At 41.8% G+C, this 27,608-nt stretch overlaps 1 protein-coding gene across 1 annotated transcript in view; it reads right to left on the bottom strand.

The window, feature by feature from the left end:
• Positions 1–25,153, bottom strand: part of LOC140201206 (calpain-2 catalytic subunit-like) — a 112,917-nt gene extending 87,764 nt beyond the window's left edge. The window contains exons 1-2 of the mRNA XM_072264933.1: positions 24,889–25,153; positions 19,746–19,815 (exon numbers count right to left, since the gene is read on the bottom strand). Of these exons, the coding sequence (XP_072121034.1) occupies positions 19,746–19,815; positions 24,889–25,125 (307 nt within the window). The 5' untranslated portion in view covers positions 25,126–25,153. The remainder of the gene's footprint in view (positions 1–19,745; positions 19,816–24,888) is intronic.
• Positions 25,154–27,608: the final 2,455 nt, after the last annotated feature.

Genomic DNA, 27,608 nt, shown 5'->3' on the forward strand with positions numbered 1-27,608 from the left:
TCACAGGGTAAGCTTCACTCCAAGGACAAGCTTGTGGGAAGTAAGGTGCAGAACTACGGAAAAATAAATACTGAGCAGAGCAAAGTGTTATGCAGATCTGCCCAATCTCCAGCTGAACTGAGGTTGGGTATATTTTGATCCTTTGATCCAAGAGCATGACTTTCAGGTAGAAGACGCAAGATCAAAGCAAATTTCTGTAGACAGGTGAATTTTAAAAGGATACACAATGGTCTGTCGTAAGGGAAAAACTTCATGAAGTTCATAATAAAATTAGATATATGGTGGTGGCTGTCCTCTGTAGCTCTGAGAGTACACAGTGAAGATCCCATCTCTGTTGTCCCTCTAAATCAAATGTCCACACTGCAATTTGGGGAGCAGTTCCTCAGACACTGGGAGATGATATTTAGGAGGACCTTTGACTTGAATGAACATCTACATCACCTTCCAACCCATTAGAAATTACCATCAGAACAGTTACCACAATTTTGGAAAATCTACAGATGGGGAAAGACTTCTACTCCAACCTGGTGGGAGAAAAACCCTACCCACCTCCCCCTAGAGAGAAACTGTTCAACTTGGGAAACTTTAATTAGTCAGGCTAAGAAAAAAAAAAGAGATATTTGGCTCAGAGAATATAGGGAAAACACCAAGAGAGTCCTTATGACAAAGAGCTTGAATCATGGCTTTGTCATAGCCAACACCCAATTTCAGAGTGACTAGCACATCAGGTCTTGGCCCTGCTCAATTACATCAACTGAGCAAAGTTGTTAACATCAGCAGTGCCTTGTTTGTTAGAATAACCACTGTCTAATTTTCCATTACAGCCATTAGCCTTGCTACTAAACAGTAATAATTGTACAAAAACTGTTGACTAGCACAGTGGGCAGTAGGTAGAACTTGGGTGGTGTCTGTGTGCGTTACATGTTTTCCTTGGATTCTGTAAGGTTTCCTCCCACATTCCAGTAGAGTGTGGGTTGATGGCTGAATTACATGCTGTAACATGCCTTTGCTCTGTAAACCAGGATAGACAATCAGCTGATTGGTCTGCCACGTTGTAATGAAATACCAAAGATGGCACTAAGAAAATGTCTCGTCCCCATTCACAAAAGATACAAACTCTCCATAGTAATTGGGCTTCCAAGGTTCATCATAATTAGCATCTCTGCAGACTTTTGGCTTTTCTCCCAGGATGGCCAAGAGTGGTTGTAACCATGAATACAAGCCATTCTTGGTCTGGGGTCCTGATCATGCCTCAAGGAGAAAGAAATAGATCTACAGATTCCTGTAGATTATGACAAAAAGAAAAATTACCAAAAAAAAAAGGATGATGGCACAGACCTAGTAAATCAGTGATTGACACAAATATACCAAGGGCAGTGAGGCAGCCAGCATCTGCTGGGGAAAAAAAATACTTCTAAAGAATTCCATCCCACTACAGAATATCCAGTCCATTCCATTAGCAAGTGAGTGAATAAGCCTTACATTAATTGTCAAACATCACAATCTTGGAAGTAGATGGTATCTGTGCTGACATTCTAAAAACACAGCAGATGGGAGCTTCAGTCACAAGTTCACAGCCTCATTTCCCTTGTTTTGGAGGAGGACATACAGTAATTACAACTTCCTTCTTGAAAGGAAACAACAATGGCAGTCATTAGAGAGATAGCCCTGCTATCTGCCACAAGAAAATTCATCTGACTGTGGATATTGGTCCAAACCACACCAACTTATTGTTCGTGCACTGGAGGAGAATGACTAGTGATCTGCTCTCCACAGCTCAGCATGTTCATAACATTAATACCTGTGCACTGCAATGAAAGTCAGAGGCCAGAGAACTTGCCACAGATTCTAGGTTCAGTTCCCAACTGACCCAAGCCAAGGGACTGGATACTTTCTGCACTTGGCCTTCCTAACAATTCTTTGCCCAGCATGACAGGCAATTTGGCACAGCCCCAATCACTAAAATCAGCTCACTGATCTTTATTTAAAAAAAAAATGAGGGCAGGTATATCTTGCATTCATGTTTAGAGTTTAATAGATTTTAATATTTTCAATATTAAATCTGTTTTAAGTAATTTATGATTCAAAGTTGATTACAAGCACAAAAGGTACATCCACAGCCCTCGGCTCCCAGTCTGCCAAGGACTGCAGTTGCCAAGGTACTGTCACCACTCCTTGACTACTTGGCAGTGAAGCCCATGATCTTTGGGAGCTGTAAAGCTGCAGAAAGTTAAGTGTGTTCTTGGAATAGTGTTTGGGTGGAGGGGAGTGCACATACACATATCACAGGCTACCTTAAGCACAATATGGGTTAATGTTCTCCATAACATGCAACTCCAGGTTCTCCGTAATGTGCAACTTCAGGGTGTGACCCCATGGACAACCCGGTTCCTTGCCAACTGAAGTGTTGTGGGTGACTGGAACACTGGGATTGCAGATGTCAGAGGAAAGCGTCTCTTTCTTCTCCTCAAGCCTGATGGTCCTCAGTTAGGGGGAGTCAAAGAAGTGACATGGCAAATGATATCATTGAAATAGTGAGCTGCTGGTCTCCCGCTCTTGTTTGCTGCAGGAGTGACCTCCCTCTCTCTTTAGTTAGACAGAGCCTGTCTGAGATAACGAAGTGTTGGGTTTATGGACTCCAGATCAGGGTCTCTTTCAGGGCTTTGCTATTGCTTGCATGGGGGAGGTGCGAAGGTATAAGGGTCTGTGCTTTGCTATTGCTTGCATGGGGGGGTGAGGGTATAGGGGTCTGTGCTTTTGCCAGAGCAAGGGGGTGAGGGGGAGGGGAGATGCTTTTGCTGCTGGTTGTGCATGGGAGGCAGTGGGGGCATTTGGGGCTCTGACGGTTCTGTCATTCACTCTTTGATTTTCTGCCAGAAGTAAGAACTTCAGCTTGTATACATTCTCTGATATTAAATCAGACCATTGAATTGGGCCATTAAACCACAATGTTCTAACTCAGCCAACGCAAATACTGGTATGTGTAAACCAAACAGTAAATCAGACAAAATGTAAAAGCGAATTACTGAACTTTAGCTCCACATTCAAAAGAAACCCTACTATTCTAAAAGGATTTTACAAAATAACATTGAAAATATGGTTCAAAATCCGGAACTCAGGTAGCAGTCCACATCCTATTTTCAGATTCTCCCACCCTAATTTCCATCTAGGCCTTTGTATGGAGATTAGCTCCCTCAGGCATGTGAAAGCTCCACAGTCATCAACACCAGAGTATTTGAGCAGCTGTCTTGACACAAAGGATGGGCAGGAATGAAACTTAACAAACCTGATTTTGTCAGGCATTTCTATACAGCTTTGTTCCTTCATCTTCAACTTCTTTGAGTGCAAGAAAGGCGAGACTGCGCAGGCACATGACGTCAGCAGGACCACGCGGAGAGTTTAAAAAGGCGACCACCCTATACAGCGGGCAGCTGTCAGAGCGGGCAGCAGAGTGAGCGGTAGCAGAGTGTAGGGCTTTGGCTTCAACGGGCTTCGGCGGTAAACAGGAAGTGGCGAGAGCGAAGCGCCAACTCTTTTTTTCTCTCCCCCCCCCACCCCTTTCGCGAATCGGTCCGGACAGACAGGAACAGCAGGGCTCTCACAGCTAACGGTTTAAAAAGTGTGTCTGTTTGGCGAGGTAAGTGGGTGAGTATACTTATTTTTCCTGTTTCATTCGTGTAGAATTAGATAGCATGCCTGCAGGGTTAGTGCCTTGTTCAGGGTGTCAGATGCGGGAATCCTGGGGGACTTCCAGCCTCCCTGATGGCCACAACTGCACCAGGTGCACCGAGTTGCAGCTCCTCAGAGACTGTGTTAGGGATCTGGAGCTGCAGCTTGATGACCTAGTGCTTATCAGGGAAAATGAAGAGGTGATAGACAGGAGCTACAGGGAGGTAGTCATCCCTAGGCTACAGGAGTCAGTAGTCATCCCTAGGCTACAGGAGTCAGAACACTGGGTCACTGTCAAGAGAGGGAAGGGAAATGCCCAGATAGTGGAGAGCACCCCTGTGGCTGTCCCCCTCAGCAACAAATATCTTGTTCTGGATGCTGTTGAGGGGGATGACCTGACGGGGGACGCCAACAGTGACCGGGTCTCTGGCACTGAGCCTGGCGCTGTTGTGCAGGAGAGAAGGAGGGCGAAGAGAAATGCGGTAGTCGTGGGGGATTCCATAGTCAGGGGAACAGACAGGAGATTCTGTGAGCCTGACAGAGATACCCGCATGGTGTGTTGCCTCCCAGGTGCCAGGGTACGGGACGTCTCGGATCGGGTCCTGAATATTCTAAAGGGGGAGGGTGAGCAGCCAGTTGTCTTCGTATATGTTGGTACCAATGACATAGATAGGACAAAGGAGGAGGTCCTGAAGAGAGATTTCCAGGAGTTAGGAAGGAAGCTGAGAAGCAGGACCTCCAGGGTAGTAATCTTGGGATTGCTACCTGTGCCACGTGCTAGCGAGGGCAAGAGTAGTCGGATCAGGCAGATGAATGCCTGGCTGAGAGACTGGTGTAGGGGGCAGGGCTTCAGATTCTTGGATAATTGGAATCTCTTCTGGGGGAAGTATGACCTGTTCAAAAAGGACAGGTTACACCTGAACCCGAAGGGGACCAATATCCTGGCAGGAAAGTTTAATAGAGCTGTTAGGGAGGGTTTAAACTAATTTGGCAGGGGGATGGGAACCAGAATGATAGAGCGGAGGAAGGGGAAAACAGAAATAAATCTAAGATAGTGAGCAGTAAAGATGTCAGGAAAGACAGGCAGGTGATGGGGCAAATGTGTAGCCATTGGGATGAGTTGCAGTGCAATAAAGTTGCAGTGAAATCAAAGCAAAAAGTATCAAATACTGGTCTTAAGGTGTTGTACTTAAATGCACGCAGCATAAGAAATAAGGTGGATGATCTTGTTGTACAGCTACAGATTGGTAGGTATGATATTGTGGCCATCACTGAGACCTGGCTAAAGGATGCATGTCTCTGGGAGCTGAACGTCCAAGGATACACGGTGTATCGGAAGGATAGGAAAGTAGGCAGAGGGGGAGGCGTGGCTTTATTGGTAAGAAATGATATTAAATCATTAGAAAGAGGTGATATAGGATCGGAAGGTGCAGAATCTTTATGGGTTGAGCTAAGGAATAGCAGGGGTAAAAGGACCCTGATGGCAGTTATTTATAGGCCTCCAAACAGCTGCAGGGATGTGGACTACAAATTACAACTGGAAATAGAAAAGGCTTGTCAGAAGGGCAGTGTTATGATAATTGTGGGGGATTTTAACATGCGAGTAGATTGGAAAAATCAGGTCGGCACTGGATCTCAAGAGAGAGAATTTGTAGAATGTCTGCGAGATGGCTTTTTAGAACAGCTTGTTGTTGAGCCCACTAGGGGATCAGCTGTACTGGATTGGGTATTGTGTAATGAACCGGAGGTGATTGGAGAGATTGAGGTGAAGGAACCCTTAGGAGGCAGTGATAATAACATGATTGAGTTCACTGTGAAATTAGAAAAAGAGAAGCGGAAATCTGGTGTGTCGGTGTTTCAGTGGAGTAAAGGAAACTACAGTGGCATGAGAGGGGAACTGGCCAAAGTTGACTGGAAAGAGACACTGGCGGGAAAGACGGCAGAGCAGCAGTGGCTGGAGTTTATGCGAGAAATGAGGAATGTGCAAGACAGGTATATTCCAAAAAAGAAGAAATTTTCGAGTGGAAAAAGGATGCAACCGTGGTTGACAAGAGAAGTCAAAGCCAAAGTTAAAGCTAAGGAGAGGGCATACAAGGAAGCAAAAATTAGTGGGAAGACAGAGGATTGGGAAGTCTTTAAAACCTTACAAAAGGAAACCAAGAAGGTCATTAAGAGAGAGAAGATTAACTATGAAAGGAAACTAGCAAATAATATCAAAGAGGATACTAAAAGCTTTTTCAAGTATATAAAGAGTAAAAGACAGGTGAGAGTAGATATAGGACCGATAGAAAATGATACTGGAGAAATTGTAATCGGAGATGAGGAGATGGCAGAGGAACTGAACAAGTATTTTGCATCAGTCTTCACTGAGGAAGACAGCAGGATACCGGACACTCAAGGGTGGCAGGGAAGAGAAGTGCGTGCAGTCACAATTACGACAGAGAAAGTACTCAGGAAGCTAAATAGGCTAAAGGTCGATAAATCTCCTGGACCAGATGGAATGCACCCTCGTGTTCTGAAGGAAGTAGCTGTGGAGATTGCGGAAGCATTAACACTGATCTTTCAAAAGTCGATAGATTCTGGCATGGTTCCAGAAGACTGGAAGATTGCAAATGTCACTCCGCTATTTAAGAAGGGGGCAAGGAAGCAAAAAGGAAATTAAAGACCTGTTAGCTTGACGTCGGTGGTTGGGAAGTTGTTGGAGTCAATTGTCAAGGATGAGGTTACAGAGTACCTGGAGGCATATGACAAGATAGGCAGAACGCAGCATGGATTCCTCAAAGGAAAATCCTGCCTGACAAACGTATTACAATTTTTTGAGGAAATTACCAGTAGGCTAGACAAGGGAGATGCAGTAGATGTTGTATATTTGGATTTTCAGAAGGCCTTTGACAAGGTGCCACACATGAGGCTGCTTAACAAGATAAGAGCCCATGGAATTACAGGAAAGTTACATACGTGGATAGAGCGTTGGCTGATTGGCAGGAAACAGAGAGTGGGAATAAAGGGATCCTATTCTGGTTGGCTGCCGGTTACCAGTGGTGTTCCACAGGGGTCCGTGTTGGGGCCGCTTCTTTTTACATTGTACATCAACGATTTGGATTATGGAATAGATGGCTTTGTGGTTAAGTTTCCTGACGATACGAAGATAGGTGGAGGGGCCGGTAGTGCTGAGGAAACGGAGAGTCTGCAGAGAGACTTGGATAGATTGGAAGAATGGGCAGAGAAGTGGCAAATGAAGTACAATGTTGGAAAGTGTATGGTTATGCACTTTGGCAGAAAAAATAAATGGGCAGACTATTATTTAAGTGGGGAAAGAATTCAAAGTTCTGAGATGCAACGGGACTTGGGAGTCCTCGTACAGGATTCCCTTAAAGTTAACCTCCAGGTTGAGTCAGTAGTGAAGAAGGCGAATGCAATGTTGGCATTCATTTCTAGAGGAATAGAGTATAGGAGCAGGGATGTGATGTAGAGGCTCTATAAGGTGCTGGTGAGACCTCACTTGGAGTACTGTGGGCAGTTTTGGTCTCCTTATTTAAGAAAGGATGTGCTGACGTTGGAGAGGGTACAGAGAAGATTCACTAGAATGATTCCAGGAATGAGAGGGTTAACATATCAGGAACGTTTGTCCGCTCTTGGACTGTATTCCTTGGAGTTTAGAAGAATGAGGGGAGACCTCATAGAAACATTTCGAATGTTAAAAGGCATGGACAGAGTGGATGTGGCAAAGTTGTTTCCCATGGTGGGGGAGTCTAGTACGAGAGGGCATGACTTCAGGATCGAAGGGCGCCCTTTCAGAACAGAAATGCGAAAAAAATTTTTTAGTCAGAGGGTGGTGAATCTATGGAATTTGTTGCCATGGGCAGCAGTGGAGGCCAAGTCGTTGGGTGTATTTAAGGCAGAGATTGATAGGTATCTGAGTAGCCAGGGCATCAAAGGTTATGGTGAGAAGGCGGGGCAGTGGGACTAAATAGGATAAAATGGATCAGCTCATGATAAAATGGCGGAGCAGACTCGATGGGCCGAATGGCCTACTTCTGCTCCTTTGTCTTATGGTCTTAATGGAATTCCTCCACAATTCGAACATAAAGCATCTTAAAAAGGTGGCAACTCTTTACTAAGTTTTGACAAAGTTATTTCATCTTAAGCCATCTTATAAATAAACTTGCACGATGTTAAAGACCCTCAATTCATATTTAAAAGATCAAAGGCAAACACTGCTTCAACATAAAGAAGTCAATTGAGAGTTCTCGTTAACTTAAAGATTTGATGGTTATGTACTAGTAATGCAGTCTTGGGTTTATAAACCAAAGTAAGTTCTTACCCAACAAGAGCAGAGTTTAAATTCTATTACCCAATTGACAGATGACACAACAGCCACTGCTCTGCATACCTTCCTTACACATCTAGAGAAGGATGCTTATGTGAGAATGCTGTTCTTGGACTACAGTTCAGCATTCAACACCATAATCCCATCCACGCTCGACAGGAAGCTCAGAGACTTCGGCTTTGACCCTGCCTTGTGCAGATGGATCCTGGACTTTCTGTCAGATTGCTGGCAGGTGGTAAGAGCGGGCTCCCTCACCTCCGTCCCTCTGACTCTCAACACAGGAGCCCCTCAGGGCTGTGTACTATGTCCCCTCCTTTACTCCCTGTATATACCCATGACTGTGTCACCACCCACAGCTCTAATCTGCTAATTAAATTTGCCAATGATACTACATTGATTGGCATAATCTCAAACAATAATGAGGTAGCCTACAGGCCTACAGTGGTGTCAAGAAAACAACCTCTCCCTCAATGTTGCAAAAACAAAGGAGCTGGTTGTGGATTACAGGAGGAATGGAGACAGTCTAACCCCTATTGACATCAATGGATCTGGGGTAAACATCTTTAAGTTCCTCGGCACCCACATCACTGAGGACCTCACGTGATCTGTACACACCAGCTGTGTGGTGAAAAAGGCACAACAGCATCTCTTTCACCTAAGAAAGTTGAGGAGGTTTGGTATGGGCCCCCAAATCCCAAGAACTTTCTACAGGGGCACAATTGAGAGCATCCTGACTGGCTGCATCACTGCCTGGTATGGGAACTGTACCTCCTTTAATCGCAGGATTCTGTAGAGAGTGGTGCGGATAGCCCAGTGCATCTGTAGTTGTGAACTTCCCATGATTCAGGACATTCACAAAGTCAGGTGTGAGAAAAGGGCCCGAAGGATCATTGGCGACCCGAGTCACCCCAACCACAATCTATTCCAGCTGCTACCATCTGGGAAGCGGTACCACAGCATAAAAGCCAGAACCAACAGGCTTCAGGACAGCTTCTGCCACCAGTCCATTAGACTGATAAACTTACACTGATTTGAGTGTATTTCTCTGTTATATTGACTGTTCTATTTATTATAAATTACTATGATTGTACATTTAGACAGAGATATAACAAAGATCTTTACTCCTCGTGTACGTGAAGGATATAAGAAATAAAGTCAAGTCAATTCAATTAACAAAATATCAGCATCTATAACAATGATTGATAGATGGCATTGGTTCAATATCCTTTAAGGAAAGGAATTTCTTTTTAAATGCAGAAATTAGCAGTGTAATGGGAGAAATTGTTAGAAAATCAAAATGTCAAGAAGAGGACATAGTCCATTTAGCACTCGAGAAATGAGGGATACAGGCTAAAGCTTTCACCTTGACACTTCCCACCCCGCCAACTCTCAAAAAAAGGCAAAGGATGGAATGCTTACAGCAGAAAAAGAGGCATTTCCAATAATATTTATAAACTGAATACATATTTGAAAACAATTTAAAAAGACTCTACAGAGGTTAATCAGATTCCGTTCCTTGCAAGTTCCAAAACACTCTTCCAGTGATACTAATGGAATAAAGGTTAAAAAATTCAGACACTGTGGACCAACAGCAGAATGGACAGCTGGAGTACACAGTAAACATTTGCACTGAGTAGGATGTCCCATGAAGAAATCCGATGAGATCAATATTCTTGCGGGCAGGTTTACCAGAGATGTTGGGAGTGGCTTAAATTAATATGGCAGGGGGATGGGAACCAGTATGATAGAGCTGAAGATGAGCCAGCAGGTTCACAAGTAGATGATGGATGTAACATGAATGCAAGGAAGGACAAGCCAGTGACTGGGTACAAATGCAGACAGAGCAAAGAGTTAAATTGTACCACAGAAGCAAAATCCAAAAGGGCAAAGAACGCAGGACAAAAGGTGCTGTATTTAAATGTACGTAGCATTCAGAATAAGGTGGACTAACTCGTGGCGCAATTAAGAGATTGGTCGGTATGACGTTGTGGACATCACTGAGTCATGGCTGAAAGAAGGCCATAGCTGGGGGCTTAACATCAAAGGATATACTTTGTATTGAAAGGACAGGCAGGAAAGCATAGTTGATGGTGTGGCTCTGTTGGTAAGAGATGGAAGTACATCTTTAGAAAGAGGTGACATACAGTCAGAGAATGTCGAATCTTTGTGGGTTGAGTTAAGAAACTGCAAGGGTAAAGAAAAACATTTTGGGAATCATATATAGGTCTCCAAATAGTAGCCAAGATGTAGGGCTGTGATTGCAAAGCGAGCTGAAAAACGCATGTAATAAGGGTAATGGCACAATTGTAATGGGGGACTTCAATATGCAAGGGGATTGGGAATATCAGGTTGGTTTCAGATCGCAAAAGAGGGAATTTGTTGAATGCCTACCAGATGGCTTTTCAGAGCAGCTTGTGCTTCAGCCTGTGGGAAAAGGCTATCCTAGACTGGGTATTGGTCATAACCCAGATCATATTAGGAAGCTTAATGTAAAGGGATCCTGAGGAGGCAGGGATCATAATATGATTGAATTCACAACTGCAATTTGAGAGGGAGAAGCACAAGTCACATGTATCAGTATTGCAATGGAATAAAGGGAACTACAGAGGGATAGTTCACAAGGCACATGATAGATATGTCCCACAGAAGAAGCAGGTGGAGGCAACCGTGGCTGACAAGCGAAGTTAAGGAAGAAAGGGCATAAGGTAGTAAAAGTGAGTGGGAAGTTGGATGATGAGGAAGCTTTTAAAATCCAACTAAAAAGCTATAAGAAGGGAAAAGATTAAATCGGAGGGAAAACTAGCCAATAATATAAAGCAGGATACTAAAGTTCTTTTCAGTTATATAACGAGTAAAAGGGAGATGAGAGTTGATATTGGAGCACTGGAAAATGATGCTGGTGAGGTAGTAATGGGGGAGAAAGAAATGGCAGATGAATTTAATGGGTACTTTGCATCTGTCTTCACTGTGGAAGACACTAGCGGTGTGCCAGAGGTCTGCGAGTGTCAAGGAGCAGGAGTGAGTGCCATTGCTATTACAAAGGAAAATGTGCTAGGCAAACTCAAAGGTCTTAACGTGGATACGTCACCTGGGCCAGATGGACTACATCCCAAAGTCCAGAGAGAGGTTGCTAAAGAGATAACGGATGCATTGGTCATGATCTTAAAAGAATCAATTGATTCCGGCATGGGCCCAGAGGACTGGAAGATTGCAAATGTCACTCCACTCTTTAAGGAGAAAGGCAAAACAAAAGGAAATTACAGGCCTGTTAGCCTAACCTCAGTGGTTGGGGAAGTGTTGGGAGTCTACTATTAAAGATGAGGTTTTGGAGTACATGGAGACCAATGATAAAATAAGTCAAAGTCAACCTGGTTTCTGTAAAGGGAAATATCATCTATTGGATTTTCAGAAGGCATTTGATAAGGTGCAACACAAGGCTGCTTGACAGGATAAAATCCTATGGTGTTACAGGAAACATACTGGTATGGATAGAGCAATGGCTGACAGGCAGGAGGCAGAGAGTGGGAATAAAAGGGGCCTTTTCTAGTGGTGTTCCTCAGGGGTCAGTATTGGGACCACTACTTTTCACATTGTTAGTCAATGATTTGGATAATGGAATTGATGGCTTTGTGGCAAAGTTTCCAGATGGAGGAGTAGGTAGTGCTGAGGAAGCAATGCGATTGCAGCAGGACTTAGACAAATTGGAAGAATGGGCAGAAAAATAGCAGATGGAATACAGTGTTGGGAAATGTATGATAATGCACTTTGGTAAAAGGAATAATAGTGCGGACTATTACCTGAATGGGAGAAGCGTCAAACATCAGAGGTGCAGAGGGACTTAGTCCTCGTGCAAGACTCCCAGAAGGTTAATTTACAGGTTGAGTCTGTAGTAAAGCAGGCAAATGCACAGCTGGCATTTAATTCAAGGGGAGTAGAATATAAAAGCAAGGAGATAATGCTGAGGCTTTATAAGATACTAGTTAGGCCACACTTGGAGTATTGTCAAAAGTTTTGGGCCAGATATCTCACAGAGGATGTGTTGTCATTGGAGAGAGTCCAGAGGAGGTTCACAAGGATGATTCTGGGAATGAAGGGCTTAAAATATGAGGAGCATTGGGCAGCTTTGGGCCTGTACTCACTGGAGTTTATAAGAATGTGTGGGGATCTCATTGAAAGCTACTGAAAGTTGAAAGGATGTGGAGAGCTGTTTCCCATGGTGAGAGTATCCTGAACTAGAGGGCACAGCCTCAAAATTGAGGGGTGACCTTTTAGAACAGAGATAAGGTGGATTTTTCTTTTAGCCAGAGAGTAGTGAATCTGTGGAATGCTCTGCCACAGACTGCAGTAGAGGCCAAATCTGTGGGTATATTCAAGGCATAAATTGATTGGTCAGGGCATCAAAGGATATGGGGAGAGAGCATGTGTATGGAGTTGAGTGGGACCCAGGATCAGCCATGATAGAATGGTGGAGCAGACTTGATGGGCTGAATGGCCTAACTCTGCTCCTATGCCTTCTGGTCCTGCTGGAAGCGCTGCTGTTCATGAGTTACATTCAACAATCGAAACAAAACATTACAGAAAATTTTTGTAGGGTAGGATGGGGGGGGTCGGGTGGGGTGGGTGAGAGGAAAATAGTCAATTAGTCAACGTAGAGGAGGATTTATAGGAGAATATTAATTGAAAAATTAGGGTCAACACAACTAAATGCCAAATAATATTTTGGTAGAAAAAAACAGAAAAACGATGTCACCTGCAAAATGCAAGTCAGTAGTTTAGAGGAACAAAACAGGTTACTATTTACAAATATACCAATTATTAAAAAGTTGCTCCATGACTTGAGTCGGCCACAAAAATCAGCAAACCAAACGCATGGTTTATTTCAAGAGATAGTTAATGTTAAACTAATTTTGTGTTGAATGTTGACTAACTTTGTTGGTTTTAATTAAACATAATCAGACACAGCCCACATTGCAGATTATGTTACGAGCCCCTCCCCTTGTCTAACCAGTTTCTAAATCTGTTCTAATGAATTGGGACATCCGTAGAAGTATCCAATGTGCATTTTCTTTCAGCTAATGTTATGAGAATAGTTTGGAAGATACCCAGAGAATGGGGTATACAGGTTGCTGTAAAGGTTCACTTTTCTTTTCAGCATATTCCTTGTCCACCTGTGTTGTCACAGTAAATCTTTAAGGCTTACACACCAGTCTCTGATGCTACACTTGGAGGCTTACATTTCAAACTGAAACATCTGCCAGTTAACAATCGATCTGCAGTTAGAACCCAAGCATGAAAACTGCTTTGTGTACACATGCGAATTCCATGGTTACACTTGCAAAACCTGAATGGGGAGCATTAGTGACTGGGTATATCTTGTGTGTGTTAAGCAAAGACCCACCCTTTTGCACAATCTCAATATATTATCAGAGGCCAATTATTACTATTCTCTTTGTTGACACATAGGTTTGGAAGCAAGGAGCTGTATCACATCCACCCAGCCCCACCCTCTCCCTTCAACTATTTATGCAGCCAACTGCCTTCAAATAATTACAACACACACAAAATGCTGGAGGAACTCAGCAGGCCAGGCAGCATCTATGGAAAAAGAGTACAGTCAACGTTTTGGGCCAAAACCGGGTGTTGCTCGGACTTCCAGCATCTGCAGAACTTCTCTCGCCTTCAAATAACTGATGACTGGCAGTTGCATTTAAGGCCTGTAACTTAACATTAGTGGACTAATTATTGAACTATTGTTCAATTACAGGCCATAATACACCTGCCAGGCATCAATTTTTATATATATTCTGTTCTTAAGCATTGCTGGCTACACAATTAATATTTATGACCACTGGAAAATTCAAGAGTGTAATGAAATTCAATATTATTTCCCCATCACTACTGCTGTTCAGGGCAAAAGTCAAAGGTTGCCACTGTTTTTAATACAGGTTTCCCCAAACTGAAGAGTCAACTAAAAAAAAATCACAAACCGTTGGAAAGAATCCACAGCCACATCGACAGTCAAAAAGTGCATTCAGATGACAACTGCACATCGCAATACATTAAGGCACAATAGTACAAGTGTTAGAGCTGCTGCCTTGCAGCACCAGCAACCAGAGCTCAGCTGCAACCTCAGAGACTGTGTGGAGTTTGGGAGCTGGGTTTCCTCCAGTTTCCTTCCACAGCCCGAAACCAAGCGAGCTGTAAACTGGCTGCTTTCAGTTGTCCCATGTGTAAGTAGCTGGTAGATTCTGGTGTGAGAAACCGATGAGAATGTAGTGAGACTAAAAAGTGGGTTATTACAGGATTACTACAGATGGGTGATTTATGGCTGATACAAATTTCAGCACGAGGGGGGTCTTAAGTAATATGCAAGCAGTATTTTCCATTGAAACAAGGTGGAAGCCAAAGAGGAGTTCGTTGGTTGAATTGGACATCAATGCTGCCATTCATCCTAAAATTGCTGCCAAAAGCAGCAGCTGAGTCCTCGATTAGGTTGCATTATTACAGGGTGTTCCCAGCGTTCATTTGTAAGAAAGAGCAGTTCATCAAGGTCTGCAAGTTGAAGATTGTCCAGTCTTTTCCCAAGACCTCAATGCCTTGTAAATTGTCATCTTCCAAGAACCCTTTGTCAAATTTAACCTGGCTAAATTCACATATCATTTAGCCACTAAGTATCAATTCATCTTTTCCCTAAAAGAGATGTTGAAATCCACAAAAGCTGAAATGTAATAGTTATGGAGGACAGGGTGTGTGATTGTGTAAACACTGTCACAGTTTATCCCCTGTTGCTGCATAACAGAGGCACTCCAATCTACAGGCTGTTCCCAGGGAGACAGACACCAACTTAGTGAAAGATAACCCATGGTCTGAATGAAACTTGGTCTCTCAGAACAGCAAACTGTAAGGGAATACAATTGATAGGCATAGATAAGCAATGCACAGAAGCTCAGTGCAGCCAATGCCAAGTCCCTGTGGGGATTGATCATAATAGGGACTCCTTAAGCAACTGCACATGGAATGAGTGGAGAGGACTCTCAACAATGAAAAGGGTGTATCACTCCAGGGGCTACATGAGTGGAATGATGCCATGCTAGTTTTTGCTTTTTAAAAAAGCTTACACTACTGAAAATAACATCCATGAATGTAAAAGTTTCTTGCACTGTTTCTTTATTTGTATATATTTTCTCTCATGAATAAAGTTTGTTTTTGAAACTAAATATGTTCTACTGAACATTCAAGGCTAATTAAATTGCGCACTATGAAATGCCTCTTGTCTATAAGCAAGGGGTAAAATAAGGAAAATAAAAGTGGAATGAACATAAATGGCTGATTAATGTTCAGAATGATTGCACTCAGCAGGTGCTCCTTTTTGTTGCAATCTCAGAGGAAATCTTAAGAGGTGCTGTAACTATCCACTTTTAGCCACGACTTCTGTCAAAAGCTCTGCACAACCACCATTTTGCCAAAAAGACCCAAAGCCAAAATACTAGATCTTAACTGTGGGGATTCCAACATTTGCTTCTTTCTTTTAGCCGTTCTAGCAATGATGGGCATTTCACAGTTACCAATAAAGCATTTACTAGGATAAAAATGTTGTCCACAAACTAAAAATGCAGGGTTAATTTGCAGCCTTAACTTGAAGGGATGAAGCCACAGAAAATATTACAAAGAAAACTGCAAGAGATTTATAGCTTATACCCCAGGCTTGGGTTACTCACTAGAAAATCTGGATTCTGTAAATATGCAACTTTCATGTTAATTTAGAAGAAAAAACATAATGAATGGTATAACTTTAGGTATACAAAAATTGAATAAAGATTACAATTAAGGAATGAGCAACTAAACCTGCTACTCCATTGGATTGTGTTTTTGTAATGAATGTGGAGTTTTGTAATTACAGAAATTGGAGACCTTCAGTTAGAGAACAAAATGGCAAAATTAATGCCACATTCACTACAGATTTATAGTTGTGTTCTAGTTAATATTTGACATTTTAAAATTAAACATTTGTGGAAATGACACAGGATTGGTAAAGCACTACTTTAATGTAATGGGGTGGGTCAAAAAAAGGTGACGTGAGTTCTTGTCGTCTTACTTTGATGCAACATTAGATGGACAGTTTTGAAAGGCTAAAGAAAATAAACATTGACATTTGGAAACAGGAATAAATCCACGATCTCTACAAGTGAAAGTACATCGGCCCTATAGTTTGTTCTCTTACACCCAAGGCTTAGATCAACAGAAGTGAAGAGAATGGCATTGAGCAGGTTTGGACAGTGGATTTATCATTATGGGTCTTCAGAGAAAACTTTTCCCCAACTGTATAATCCCACTCTTGAAACAACTGAATACACAATTCCCAACTTTGCAAATGACAATATAACTGGCAAACTAAACATACAATGGTATTTTCTGTTTCTTTGTTTTGCAGTGGCAAATGTAAACTCCAATTTGGCAATTCTCATGTTCTAGGCAAGCTAGTCCAGAGAGAACCAAGATGCAGTTTCCAAATTTCCTTACATCTACCATTTCTATCAGTGTAAATATTTAAAATTCACTCTTCAGTTTGTAATTATGAATTAAAATGGCTCACAGCTGTACCAATGATTCAAATTTGACATACAGGTTTCCCCCGCCATCCGAAGGTAGAGCGTTCCTATGAAACGGTTCGTAAGCCGAAATGTCGTAAAGCGAAAAAGCAATTACCATTTATTTATATGGGAAAATTTTGTGAGCGTTCGCAGACCCAAAAATAACCTACCAAATCATGCCAAATAACGCATAAAACCTAAAATAACAGTAACATATAGTAAAAGCAGGAATGATATGATAAATACACAGCCTATATAAAGTAGAAATGCTTCTCTACAACGATTGCCTGCACAGATCTCCGTAACGAAAATCTCACGCAAGCGCTGTTGGCATAAACGTGCTCTCCAGTAACCTTTAAATTATGAAGCTGCCAAATCATACCAAATAACATGTAAAAATACACAGCCTATATAAAGTAGAAATAATGTATGTACAGTGTAGTATCACTTACCAGAACCGGGAAGACAGCTTGCCGAGCACACTGATGATGGTGTGTTAGGCTGAGTCATCGCAGGTTGGGTGGTGCAGTGGCTCCCACCCTCCGGGCCGCTGACCGATACATTGCCACGAAGCATGCAGGGGTAGCCGGGAGGTACACTGCACATCTTTAAGAAAAAAGCCGAAATAAACATGCTAATTAATTAGGTACTGCCCGGCACGTAAATGTCGGCGCAGATCAGAGGCAATTGCTGATGGCATCGGCACTGATCTGGGCCGACAATTACCTGCTAGGCTGCACCTAATTAATTAGCATGTTTATTTCGGCTTTTTTCTTAAAGATGTGCAGTGTGCCTCCCGGCTACCACTGCATCCTCCGCGAATTGGTACAGTATCTGTCCAGGGCCTGGGGGTGTCATCTCATCGTCGATCAGGGCAGGCAGCTCATCTTCTCCTATGACTGCCTGCCTCGATGTCGAAGGTCGAGGTTCATCGTCTGCTGTGGCTGATGTGGAAGGCTTGCTTGACTACTGAGCCTCGAGCATTTTTATATCACACATTTCTTTGTAAGGACTCAAACCATCCTGCAAATATCCCCTAAACCTACATACCCTTTCAAAATTAAAGTTGTACTTTATCATTGCAGCGAAAATCTCACGCAGTTGCTTCACATTCATTTCGCTACAGCATTCGGTTTCGATTGTTATCCTTTCCTCTTCCAATTGCATCAGCTCTTCATCTATCAGTTCTTGGTCATGCGATGCCAAAACCTCTTCAACATCATTTTCGTCAACTTCCACAAGCCAAACTCACTTTGTCCTTGCTTCGTTCACCACAATCAAAATGCTTAATTATGTCTAGTTTTACGCTAAGTGTAACACCCTTACAAGCTCTTTCAGGTTTTTCCGACACCTTAGAACTCATCTTGCTAACGGCTGCTCAATGCAACGTGTTTAAGCAATGCCGTTCCGAATCCGGGGGAGAGCGGCTGCTTGGGGTGCGCGCTGCCTTTTATTGCGCACTGATTTTTTATCGCGCACTGCCTTTCTTTGTAACAGTGAAAACACCTTCTGAAAGCGAAAACAGGGTAATAATGTAGGTCTTTCGCAACAGTGAGGTTTCGTAAAGTGAATGTTCGAAAAGCAGGGGACACCTGTATTGATTTTATTTGCAACTGAGTTGTTAAAGAGAACAGTTCCTGCCCAGATTGTCCAAATGCAATTCTTCCTTACCCATGTTTTCCCTCATTTCTATTGCAACAAGACAACAAAACAATGCAAGTCTGCTTTAAATCACAGATAAATGGCATCAAGGTACTGCATAAAAGATGGGTATTTTCTGTAACTGTTCTATTTACCATTCATTCCTGCACAACTATCCAATTTTGGTCAATCAAAAATTAGAGTATGGATGATGAAAACCAACTGAAAATAAGCCTACTGTGCAAAAAAGGAGAAAGGACTCTCTTGTTTATTGATGCATAGTTAACTCACACAAAAAAAAACTTGGAAGGTAGTCTCAGTCTGATATGTCAACTCTTCAAATCCTTTCCATAGATGCTGGCTGATCTGCTGAGTTCCTCCAGCATTTGGTGTGCATTGCTTTAGTTTTCATATCTGCTTTTCATATCTAATATCTATCTACAATATTTTTAATTGGAATGATTTTCTTCAAGTTATTGCCAGTAGGCTGGTTAAAAAAAATTAAATTTGAAGCTAAAGTCCAAAGAGGAACATCTCACCTTTTCTCCACAATCAGTATTTAATACTTTCAGTATTGGTTAGCAACCCAAAGATGTAGTACTCTCTGAAACTCAGTCCAATCATATACCCGTTGAGAAAGAAGACAGCAATCTTGAAATCGCTCATATTTTACCAACATTTTTTCAGGGAACATAGAACCATGACATCTAGAATCTATAGGGAATTCTGGAGAAATTTTGGGAACAGTGAGAATGTGGAATTTGCCCCAAAGCTTAACTGGAGTAGATAAGTCCAGAGGAAATGGCTGAACAGGATGAGAGTTTGAAAATGGGCAGAAGAACTTCAAGTAATTCCATGGTTTCCAGAGAATATTAAAAAAAATGGAGGCTACTCAAGTGTGTATTAGAATTGCAAAATTGTGAAAAGGACCAAAGACAAAAACTCCAGTCATCCCAACATTACCAAATGGACTGTTTTCAGATTTTGTCATAGAGGGAAAAGTTCAGATGAGAAATGGGAGAGGGGCAAGAAATATGCCCCAGCAGGTCAAGTAGCATTAGTAGACGCAAAGGGAAAGCTAAATTTTGGGCCAAGACCCATCAAGAAAAGAGAAATGAGTTATTGATGGTGATTCCCTGGCTATGAATGCAAACAAGAATGGAACAGGCAAGCCCAGTCCCACCCATCATCTTGGCAAAAGGTAATAGGGGAAGATGCCGCATTCAATCATTCCAAAGCCTGCAAGCTGAACAAGGAGGGATAGATTACCTTCATCACATTCACAGAATGGCCTTGATCAACACTATTCATGTACTATGACAGGCTGTCACACGGTAATTAAATAACTTAAACAGAATTAATGATAAAATTAAGTCATTGAGGGTAGATGAAGGGAGGGCTAGAGTGCAAGCAATGACACACAAAGTGGACCAAATGACTCAGTTCTGAACTTTACATTTCATATTACCGTATCAAATGTGCATTGAAAATAGTCACTTGTAAAAGTATCTTACCGAGCGCCCCTTGGCAGATATCCGTACGTGATGCTCCTCCAATTATAAATTCAGGGTTTGCACACAGATCCTAAAAATAATAAAAAGGAGATGTAGAAAAGACCACATTTCTTGAGCAAAGCAAACTGACAGCACAAAATAGCAGATTACTGATTACATAGTCAGTGAAACTGCACGGAAACAGACCTTTCAACCCACCACATTCATACTGATCTTGTTGCCAATTTGCCCACAACAGATTCATATCTATCCAACCTTTGCCTATTTAAGTACTTGTATAAATGTTTCCTATGCAACATGATTGTATCTGACTTCATCACCTCCTCTGACAGCAAGTTCCAGATTTCGACCACTGTATTTAAAAAAAAGCTTTCCTCTCAAATCCCATTTAAAATTCCTTCCACACGTTAAACTCATGCCCTTTTGTTCTGATATGCCTGCTGTGGGAAAAGGATTCTAGACCAACTCAACCTCTATGCCTCTTATCAATTTTATAAACCTCTGTCAAGTTCTCCTCAGCCTCCTTCACAACATAACTAGAGAACACCAATCCTAGTGAACCTCTGCACTCTCTCCAGCTAATCAATTCCGTTCCCCTAGTGTGGCAACCAGACCTGTACAGAATACTCTAAATACAATCTAGCTGGTGTTTTGTAATGTTACAGCATTGCCTCCCAGCTCTCATATTCTATGCCTCATCTATGAAGGAGGCATGCTATATGGGTTCTGCACCAGAGTTGACAGTCTCAGGGAACAATCAACCCAAATAGAGGGACCTTGAAGTTCTTTAGCATTTTGTAGATACACTTTACCATTTTCGTCTCTTCTCATTTGATTGCTTCACCTCACATTCATCACAATTAAATTCTATTTACTAATCTTGCACACAGCTTTCCAGCTGATCCACATTCAGCTATAGCCTTAAACTATTTTGCAATTCCACATAATTAATACACAAAATTACAAAACAGGGATCCAACATTAATCCCTGCAGTACACCATTGGTCTCTGACTTCCAATGAAAAGCATCCTTCCACCAAGCCAATTTTGGATTTAATCAGTCAGCTCAATTTGGATCCCAGGTGCTTTAACCTTCTGGGGAAGCCTTCATGTGGGACCTCACTGAAGTCCATGAAGATAACGTTACCAACTTGCCTTCAATCAGTCTTCTTAGTTACCTCCTTAAAATCACTCAGATTAATGAGGCTGAATATTACCTACACAGAACCATGCTGATAATCCATGCTTGGTCCTTGCATATGCACATGTATAAAACTTTAATCAATTAGAATTTTTCCAATAATTTCAGTACATCAAAATAATTGAGCATTGCTATCTAACACACAATGCGTAAGCATTCTACATTAATAATGAAAAGCAACCTACTTTTAATGTTAGTGACCCTTAGTAACCATGCTGTCAATTCTACAATTGACATTTTTGAAGCAAGTTAGAACCATTGGGAATGCTACTGTGACAGCCCAATATTTTTTTTAAATGGGAATTGTTGCACCATCAAATTTGGATTCTGGGTTATAATATCACATCAGAAATACCATATGAATACTTTGCTTTTAAGTACAAAATTGACTTCAAACATGAGGTACATTCAACATTCTCTTATCCAATATTGGGTTAAACTGTATTGGTTGGCCTAGCAGTTTCCAAGGAAAGAGCTGGCCTTCCATCTATTCCCATATACATATCTGGGGCACAGCTTGACTTCCATAGTTCTAGACAGAATACATTTGCATCTGTCATTCCACATCATCACTGGATTCCCCATGAAGTCCAATGACAGAGTCCCAATAGGTTCTCTGACTAGTTTCCTTACTAAATCTAGACATATAAAAAGTCTCATGTCTCATTCATTTCAATCAGCTTAATGAATAGGCAAGGCCATTTTTTTTTGTTTAAAATAGTTAGTTTAGCTTTGATGTAAATCTTTTAGAATATTGTTAATTATATCACTTTTTAAAATGTTTCAGAACACTGGGAATGTCTAATAGTTGTAAAAAGCTTCAGTGGTTTTAATGAGGAGATAAGGCAAACTTCTCAATCAAAATCCCTCAGACATTCCAGGAACTGGTCCTCAGACAAACACCTCAAATATTTGAGCATGGCAGGTCAGTCCAATCAACTTTTATCATATCCACAAAAAAAATCCTATCATTTGCCCAATGCACAACTCATTTCACTCAGTTAATGCTCAGAGTGGATAAAACCACCAGTACATCAACCTGTGCAAGTTCAGATCTTAGTTAACATATTTGATATAAAAACTCCTGATTTTTTTGAAAAATATGAAGACTTATTTTTTCTGACTATGAATCAAGGAAATTTAAATTTTTTTTAGAAAGACTGCAGCTTCCAATTTAAACAAAAAAAAACCCTGGAAAACAGGCATAATGTTGCAAGCTACAAAGGTCTGATTTGTGAAAATTATTAAGAGAGCATCATCCAACCAACTCACACCTCTTAGTGTATTTATATCACCAGTCTTCACTTAAAAAGTGGTCAGCACTATTTTACGGAGATGAAACTGCATATTGAAATACACCTGCCGCACCTGTCCAAAAAAAGGCTACAAGACTAACAGTTTTTTTGAAATATATATTTTAGATGACTTGTCTGATATTTCCACCATCCTGACTCAGCAATAGTTGGGTGTAGAATGGGATGACACGAGGATGATAACAGGGCCCTGTGGAGGATTTTGTCTAATGGTGTAAGCTGAATCGTCTGCAGCTCAACATCAGTAAGACAAAGGAAATGGTGATGGACTTTAGGAAGACTAATCCTGCAATGATCCCTATTAGCATTGATGCTGAGCATATGGATGTGGTGAAGACCGAAAAGTACCTGGGGTGCACCTGGATGACAGACTTGAGTGGAGCACCAGCACTGAATCTGTGTACAAGAAGGGCCAGAGTCGCCTCTACTTCCTGAGGAGACAAAGGTCCTTTGGAGTATGCAGGCCTCTCCTTCACATGTTCTACCAGTCTGTTGTTGCCAGTTCAATCTCCTATATGGTGGTGTGCTGGGGCAATGGCACCAACATGGGTGATAGCAACAGGCTCAATAAACTGATTAGAAAGGCTGGTTCTGTTATTGGAGTCAAAATGGACACACTGGAAGCTGTGGTAGAACAAAGGACGCTACGAAAATCCTGGCAATTCTTGACAACATTTCTCACCCTCTGCATGGCACTTGGCTGAACAGAGGAGCACTTTTAATAATAAGACTAAGACAACTGCACTGCTCCAAAGAGCACTATATGAGGCCATTCTTACCCTCGACCTTTAGGTTCGATACTGAGTCAAGCTGTAGCTCTCCAGTCAGACTGTTTAAGGTAACTTATTTTTTATTCTTTCTTACTTCTCTTCCAATATTGTATATCTATGCACATGTAATGCTACTGTGACACAGTAATTTCCTTTGGGATCAATAAAGTATCGATCTCTTGGTATTCTCTATGCTAAGAGAATGCGGTATCACAGTTCCAGTGCCTGGGTTCTATCAGTTACTCCAACTCTGTCTTCACTCTCCTTTTTTTTATATAGGAGTTTAAGGAGATTTGGTATGTCGCCAAAGACTCTTTCACATTTCTACAGAAGTATGGTGGAGAGCTTTCTGACAGGTTGCATCACAGGCTGGTGCAGAGCCTGGATGCACAGAATGACAAGAGGTTGCATTGGGCTGTCAAATCAGCCTGATCCATCTTGGCCACAATACTCCCCCACCACTCAGCACATCCTGGAGAGACAGCAATGTCACTGGGGACCTTCATCATTCAGTGTATTGTCTCCTTTCTTACCAGGGAGAGGGTGGCACACAAGCTTGAAGACGCACACTCAAATGATTCAGAAACTGTTTCTTACTCTACACCATCAGTTTCCTGAATAATCCAAGAATACTACCTCAATATTCATTTATGTACTATTTTTGGTAACTGTATGTTTTTGTGCTGTTCTGCTGCAGCAAAACAAATTTCTCGACACATAAATCAATAATCAGAGTGGAATTTACATGTTCTTCCTATTACCAAGTGGGCCTCCTTTCCCCCACCCTCCATTTCGCAAAATCGAGCAGGTTAATTAACTATAGTGTGCAGGAAGTGATATATTTGGGGAGAATAAAGTGCCGTTAGTTAATAAGTGCTTGGTGGTCAGGGTTGACCCGGGTCGAAGAGCTCGTTTCCGAGCGACATGACGGAATTGTCCAACATCAGACCAAGGCCCCAGTTCTCCGCATCTCCGAAAAGAGCTATAACTGGCAGGAGGAGAAGGTTACTGCAGTAGTCTGGTACAAACTTGGGGCGTCACTCAAGAATTCTTCGCGCGTTAGTTACAAGGAATAAGAACCGAATGTATAGAGTAAAATGATCTTTTATCGTGCTTTCAAGATCTCTAATGCGAAACAAAATTGGTTGACATCAATGAGACATTGGAGTGCAGTGGGGAGTGTACAGGCACAGAAAACTTGACACAAAGTGAAATTCTAATTATTGCAGTTTACCGATAAATTTCATGTTGCTTCACTGCATAATATACTATTGTACTTTGGATCAAGCTCCCCTTAAATTCACCCTTTCCGTAAAGTAGTTATCGTCCGTCATGAAAGCATTTAGAGCAGCGAGCGGCTCCGCTCTTGTTGGATATGGAGCTATCAAGATTACTTTAAGGACAAGAATTGAGTTTCCAGGAACACAGTCGCGCGGAGGAGTCATAAATGTACGTTCAGTTGTTTATAACCATGTTCAGATTAGTTTGTTACATACACCGAAGTAAAATTAAAATCCTTGTTCCCGTGGGTTCACAAGGTATACTTTGACTTTAGGGCTTTACATTAACATCTTTTACTCTGGCATTTTGTAAGGGATTGAGTTTTTTTAAACAAACACATCGAAAAGTTTACAGGTATAGCAGTCGCGCAGTACTTGGCGCAATAGGGACTTTGCCTACACATATCCTGGAAACAAACTCCGTGGGTGCGCCACTTACGCGTAATTTTCTACTTAATAGGACAAACAAGTTGAAGTTATAAGTAACCCTCTTGTATTACATTGCAAACAGCAGAAGAAATAACTAAAACAAATTAAGACATTTAATAGCAGTAAAATATTTTAAAGGAAAATTCATACTCCCGGGCGTTTCCACTCCACGTCTCTAATTTTGTATGAGCCAGGTCCGAGTTCATTGTAGCCCAAGGATGAAGGATAAGCGGGGAAAGACTCATCACAGAACAGGCTTCCCGTCTCCAAGCACTGCTGTCGGAGCGCTTCATAATCCTGCTTGAGAAATTTCACAGGTTGCTCCCAGGAGCCGATTCCGGCCGCACGCTCCCTGCACTTCTTGATACGAGACGCCATTCCTGACATTATGAGAGCCAATCCCCGGGGGGCACACTACTCAATTGGGAAACGCGTACAAATCTGCCTTCAGTGGAAGGAAAGTGCCTCGCAGCTTTTAAAGAGACCGCTGATGCACGATTTGGCTGTATCAGTGGCTATAACTGCGGCAGTACCTGCATAAAAGAGGTACCCCACCCATCTCCTGATTTTCATAAACCATCTTACCGCCCATTGCCAAATATAATCTCAACCCAGTCAGAATGTGGAGAGAGAGATGGAATTAAAGCCTGACCAGCTGGATGAATTCAATTGACAGGATGAATCTTATTTCCATTCATTTCACGCACTGCATTGTCTTGCCTTGCAGAAGAGATTAAAGTCTAATATCAGAGAATAAAACAATTGGGGAAATCACAACAAGAGCATTTTTTCAGGGTATCAGACAAGCTCCCCTTGGGGCAAGGATGTCATGACCACTGGAGACACAAGGGGCTGCAGATATTCTTCTCTTCTCAGCCACCAAGGTTGAGGAACTTGATGTCCCTGTCTTAACTTGGATCATTCCCATCTATTTCCCCCAATATCTTTCTATTTTGATCAAATCATCTACCTCCAAGAACCAGCCTTCAGTATAATTACTGTTAGACTTTAAACTTCTTTTTACACTTTACACTTTAAACACGGCTTTCTCTCTCTGTCTCCTGCATTCGTTTTCATCTGTGGGTCTACTTCCATCAGGTGTGGTCAGATGTGATGCAGCAGGCTGGTGTTCATCAGATTCTCTACAATTACACTTTTAATGGGTGGAGTTGATCCCTTGTTCTGTCTGTGAAATTGACAAATAGGTGATTCATACAGTTTAACCTGAGTCCAGTGTTTGCACCGGCTACCCCTCCAGGTCTGTACACAAACACAGGAGTCATTTGTCAGAGGTACCACCTACACAGTCCTACCCATTTGGAAGTGAACCTTGCCTTTTCAGGCAGCTCCCTTAATATGACTTTGCGTCCTGGCTGTGGGAGGATTACCTTCTCTCCATCTGGCTCTCTCTGATCAGCAATGTGTTGCTGTTGTTTTGCTCAGTCCTTCAACACTTTACATACGGTCATTTTATCCCTACAAGTTCCAGGTTCTCCACATTATGGATCATATAAAAAAAGAAATTGAAGCAATGATGATAAGCGTGGACGCTGAAAAGGCATTTGATTCGGTTAATTGGAATTTTCTTTACAGAGTTTTACATAGATCTGGTCTACATGACACAATTATTAAAACTATACAGGCACTATACGACAATCCTACTGCCAGGATTAAAATCAATGGCTATTTATCTAATAGTTTTACCCTAGAAAGGGGCACGAGAGAGGGTTGTGCATGGTCACCGCTACTCTTCGCATTATATCTGGAACCATTAGCTCAATACACCAGACAAAATGAAGATATCAGGGGAATTACTATTATGCTTGGTGTTGGAGGGCTGGTCGGAGGCTCGAAGTTTTCGGACGGACTGAGAGTCGGACTGTGGTTGGGTGCTTCCAGGATGCTGCATCGGCAAGTTTGCGGCGCTGGAAGCTCATGGCAGCGAGAATTTTCTTCCTTCTACCATCTGCGTGAGATGTTGGGACTTTCAAGAGACTTTGAGACTTTTCTTTTACCGTGCCCATGGTCTGTTCCATCGAATTACAGTTTTGCTTGCACTGTTGTAACTATATGTTATAAATATGTGATTTTTGTCAATTTTTCAGTCTTGGTTTGTCCTGTGCTTCTGTGATATCACACCGGAGGAACATTGTATCATTTCTTAATGGATGCATTACTAAATGACAATAAGAGGACTGCGGGTCCTCATAATCTAATCTAATCTAATGGGACAGAGCATAAATTGGCCTGTTACGCGGATGACATTTTGATCTATCTAGGGCAACCAACATACTCTTTACCTAAATTGATGCAATCCTTTGAACAATATGGCCAATTATCAGGATACAAGATTCAACATAGATAAAACCCAATTACTTTCATATAACTATAGCCCACCAAGAGAAATTGAAAGTAGATATCCCTGGACATGGCAAACAGAGTCCATCAAATATTTGGGATCATCATGCCAAAAAATTTGGCAAAATTATCAGAATGCAATTATCAGCCTACATATAAAAAATTAAGGAAGATATAACAAGATGGAACCTAATTCCTTTTCTTGGTCTCAGTTCAAGGGTTGAATCTATTAAAATGAATATGCTGCCCAGACTACTATATCTCTTTCAGACCCTACCAATAGAGATTAACCAAAACCAATTCAATGAATGGAACAAAATGCTATCAAGATATACATGGCAAGGTAAAAGGCCTAGGGTTTGTCTCAAAACTTTTCAATTAGCCAAGGAAAAGGGGGAATGGGGCCTACCTTCTATTAGAGATTATTATTTTGCAGCACAGTTGAGAACTGTGATATGCTGGCGCAACCCATCATATCACGCTCAATCGAAAAACATTGAGAAGAGGATACT

The sequence above is a fragment of the Mobula birostris genome, chromosome 8, assembly GCF_030028105.1.
Source record: "Mobula birostris isolate sMobBir1 chromosome 8, sMobBir1.hap1, whole genome shotgun sequence".
NCBI lineage: Eukaryota > Metazoa > Chordata > Chondrichthyes > Myliobatiformes > Myliobatidae > Mobula > Mobula birostris.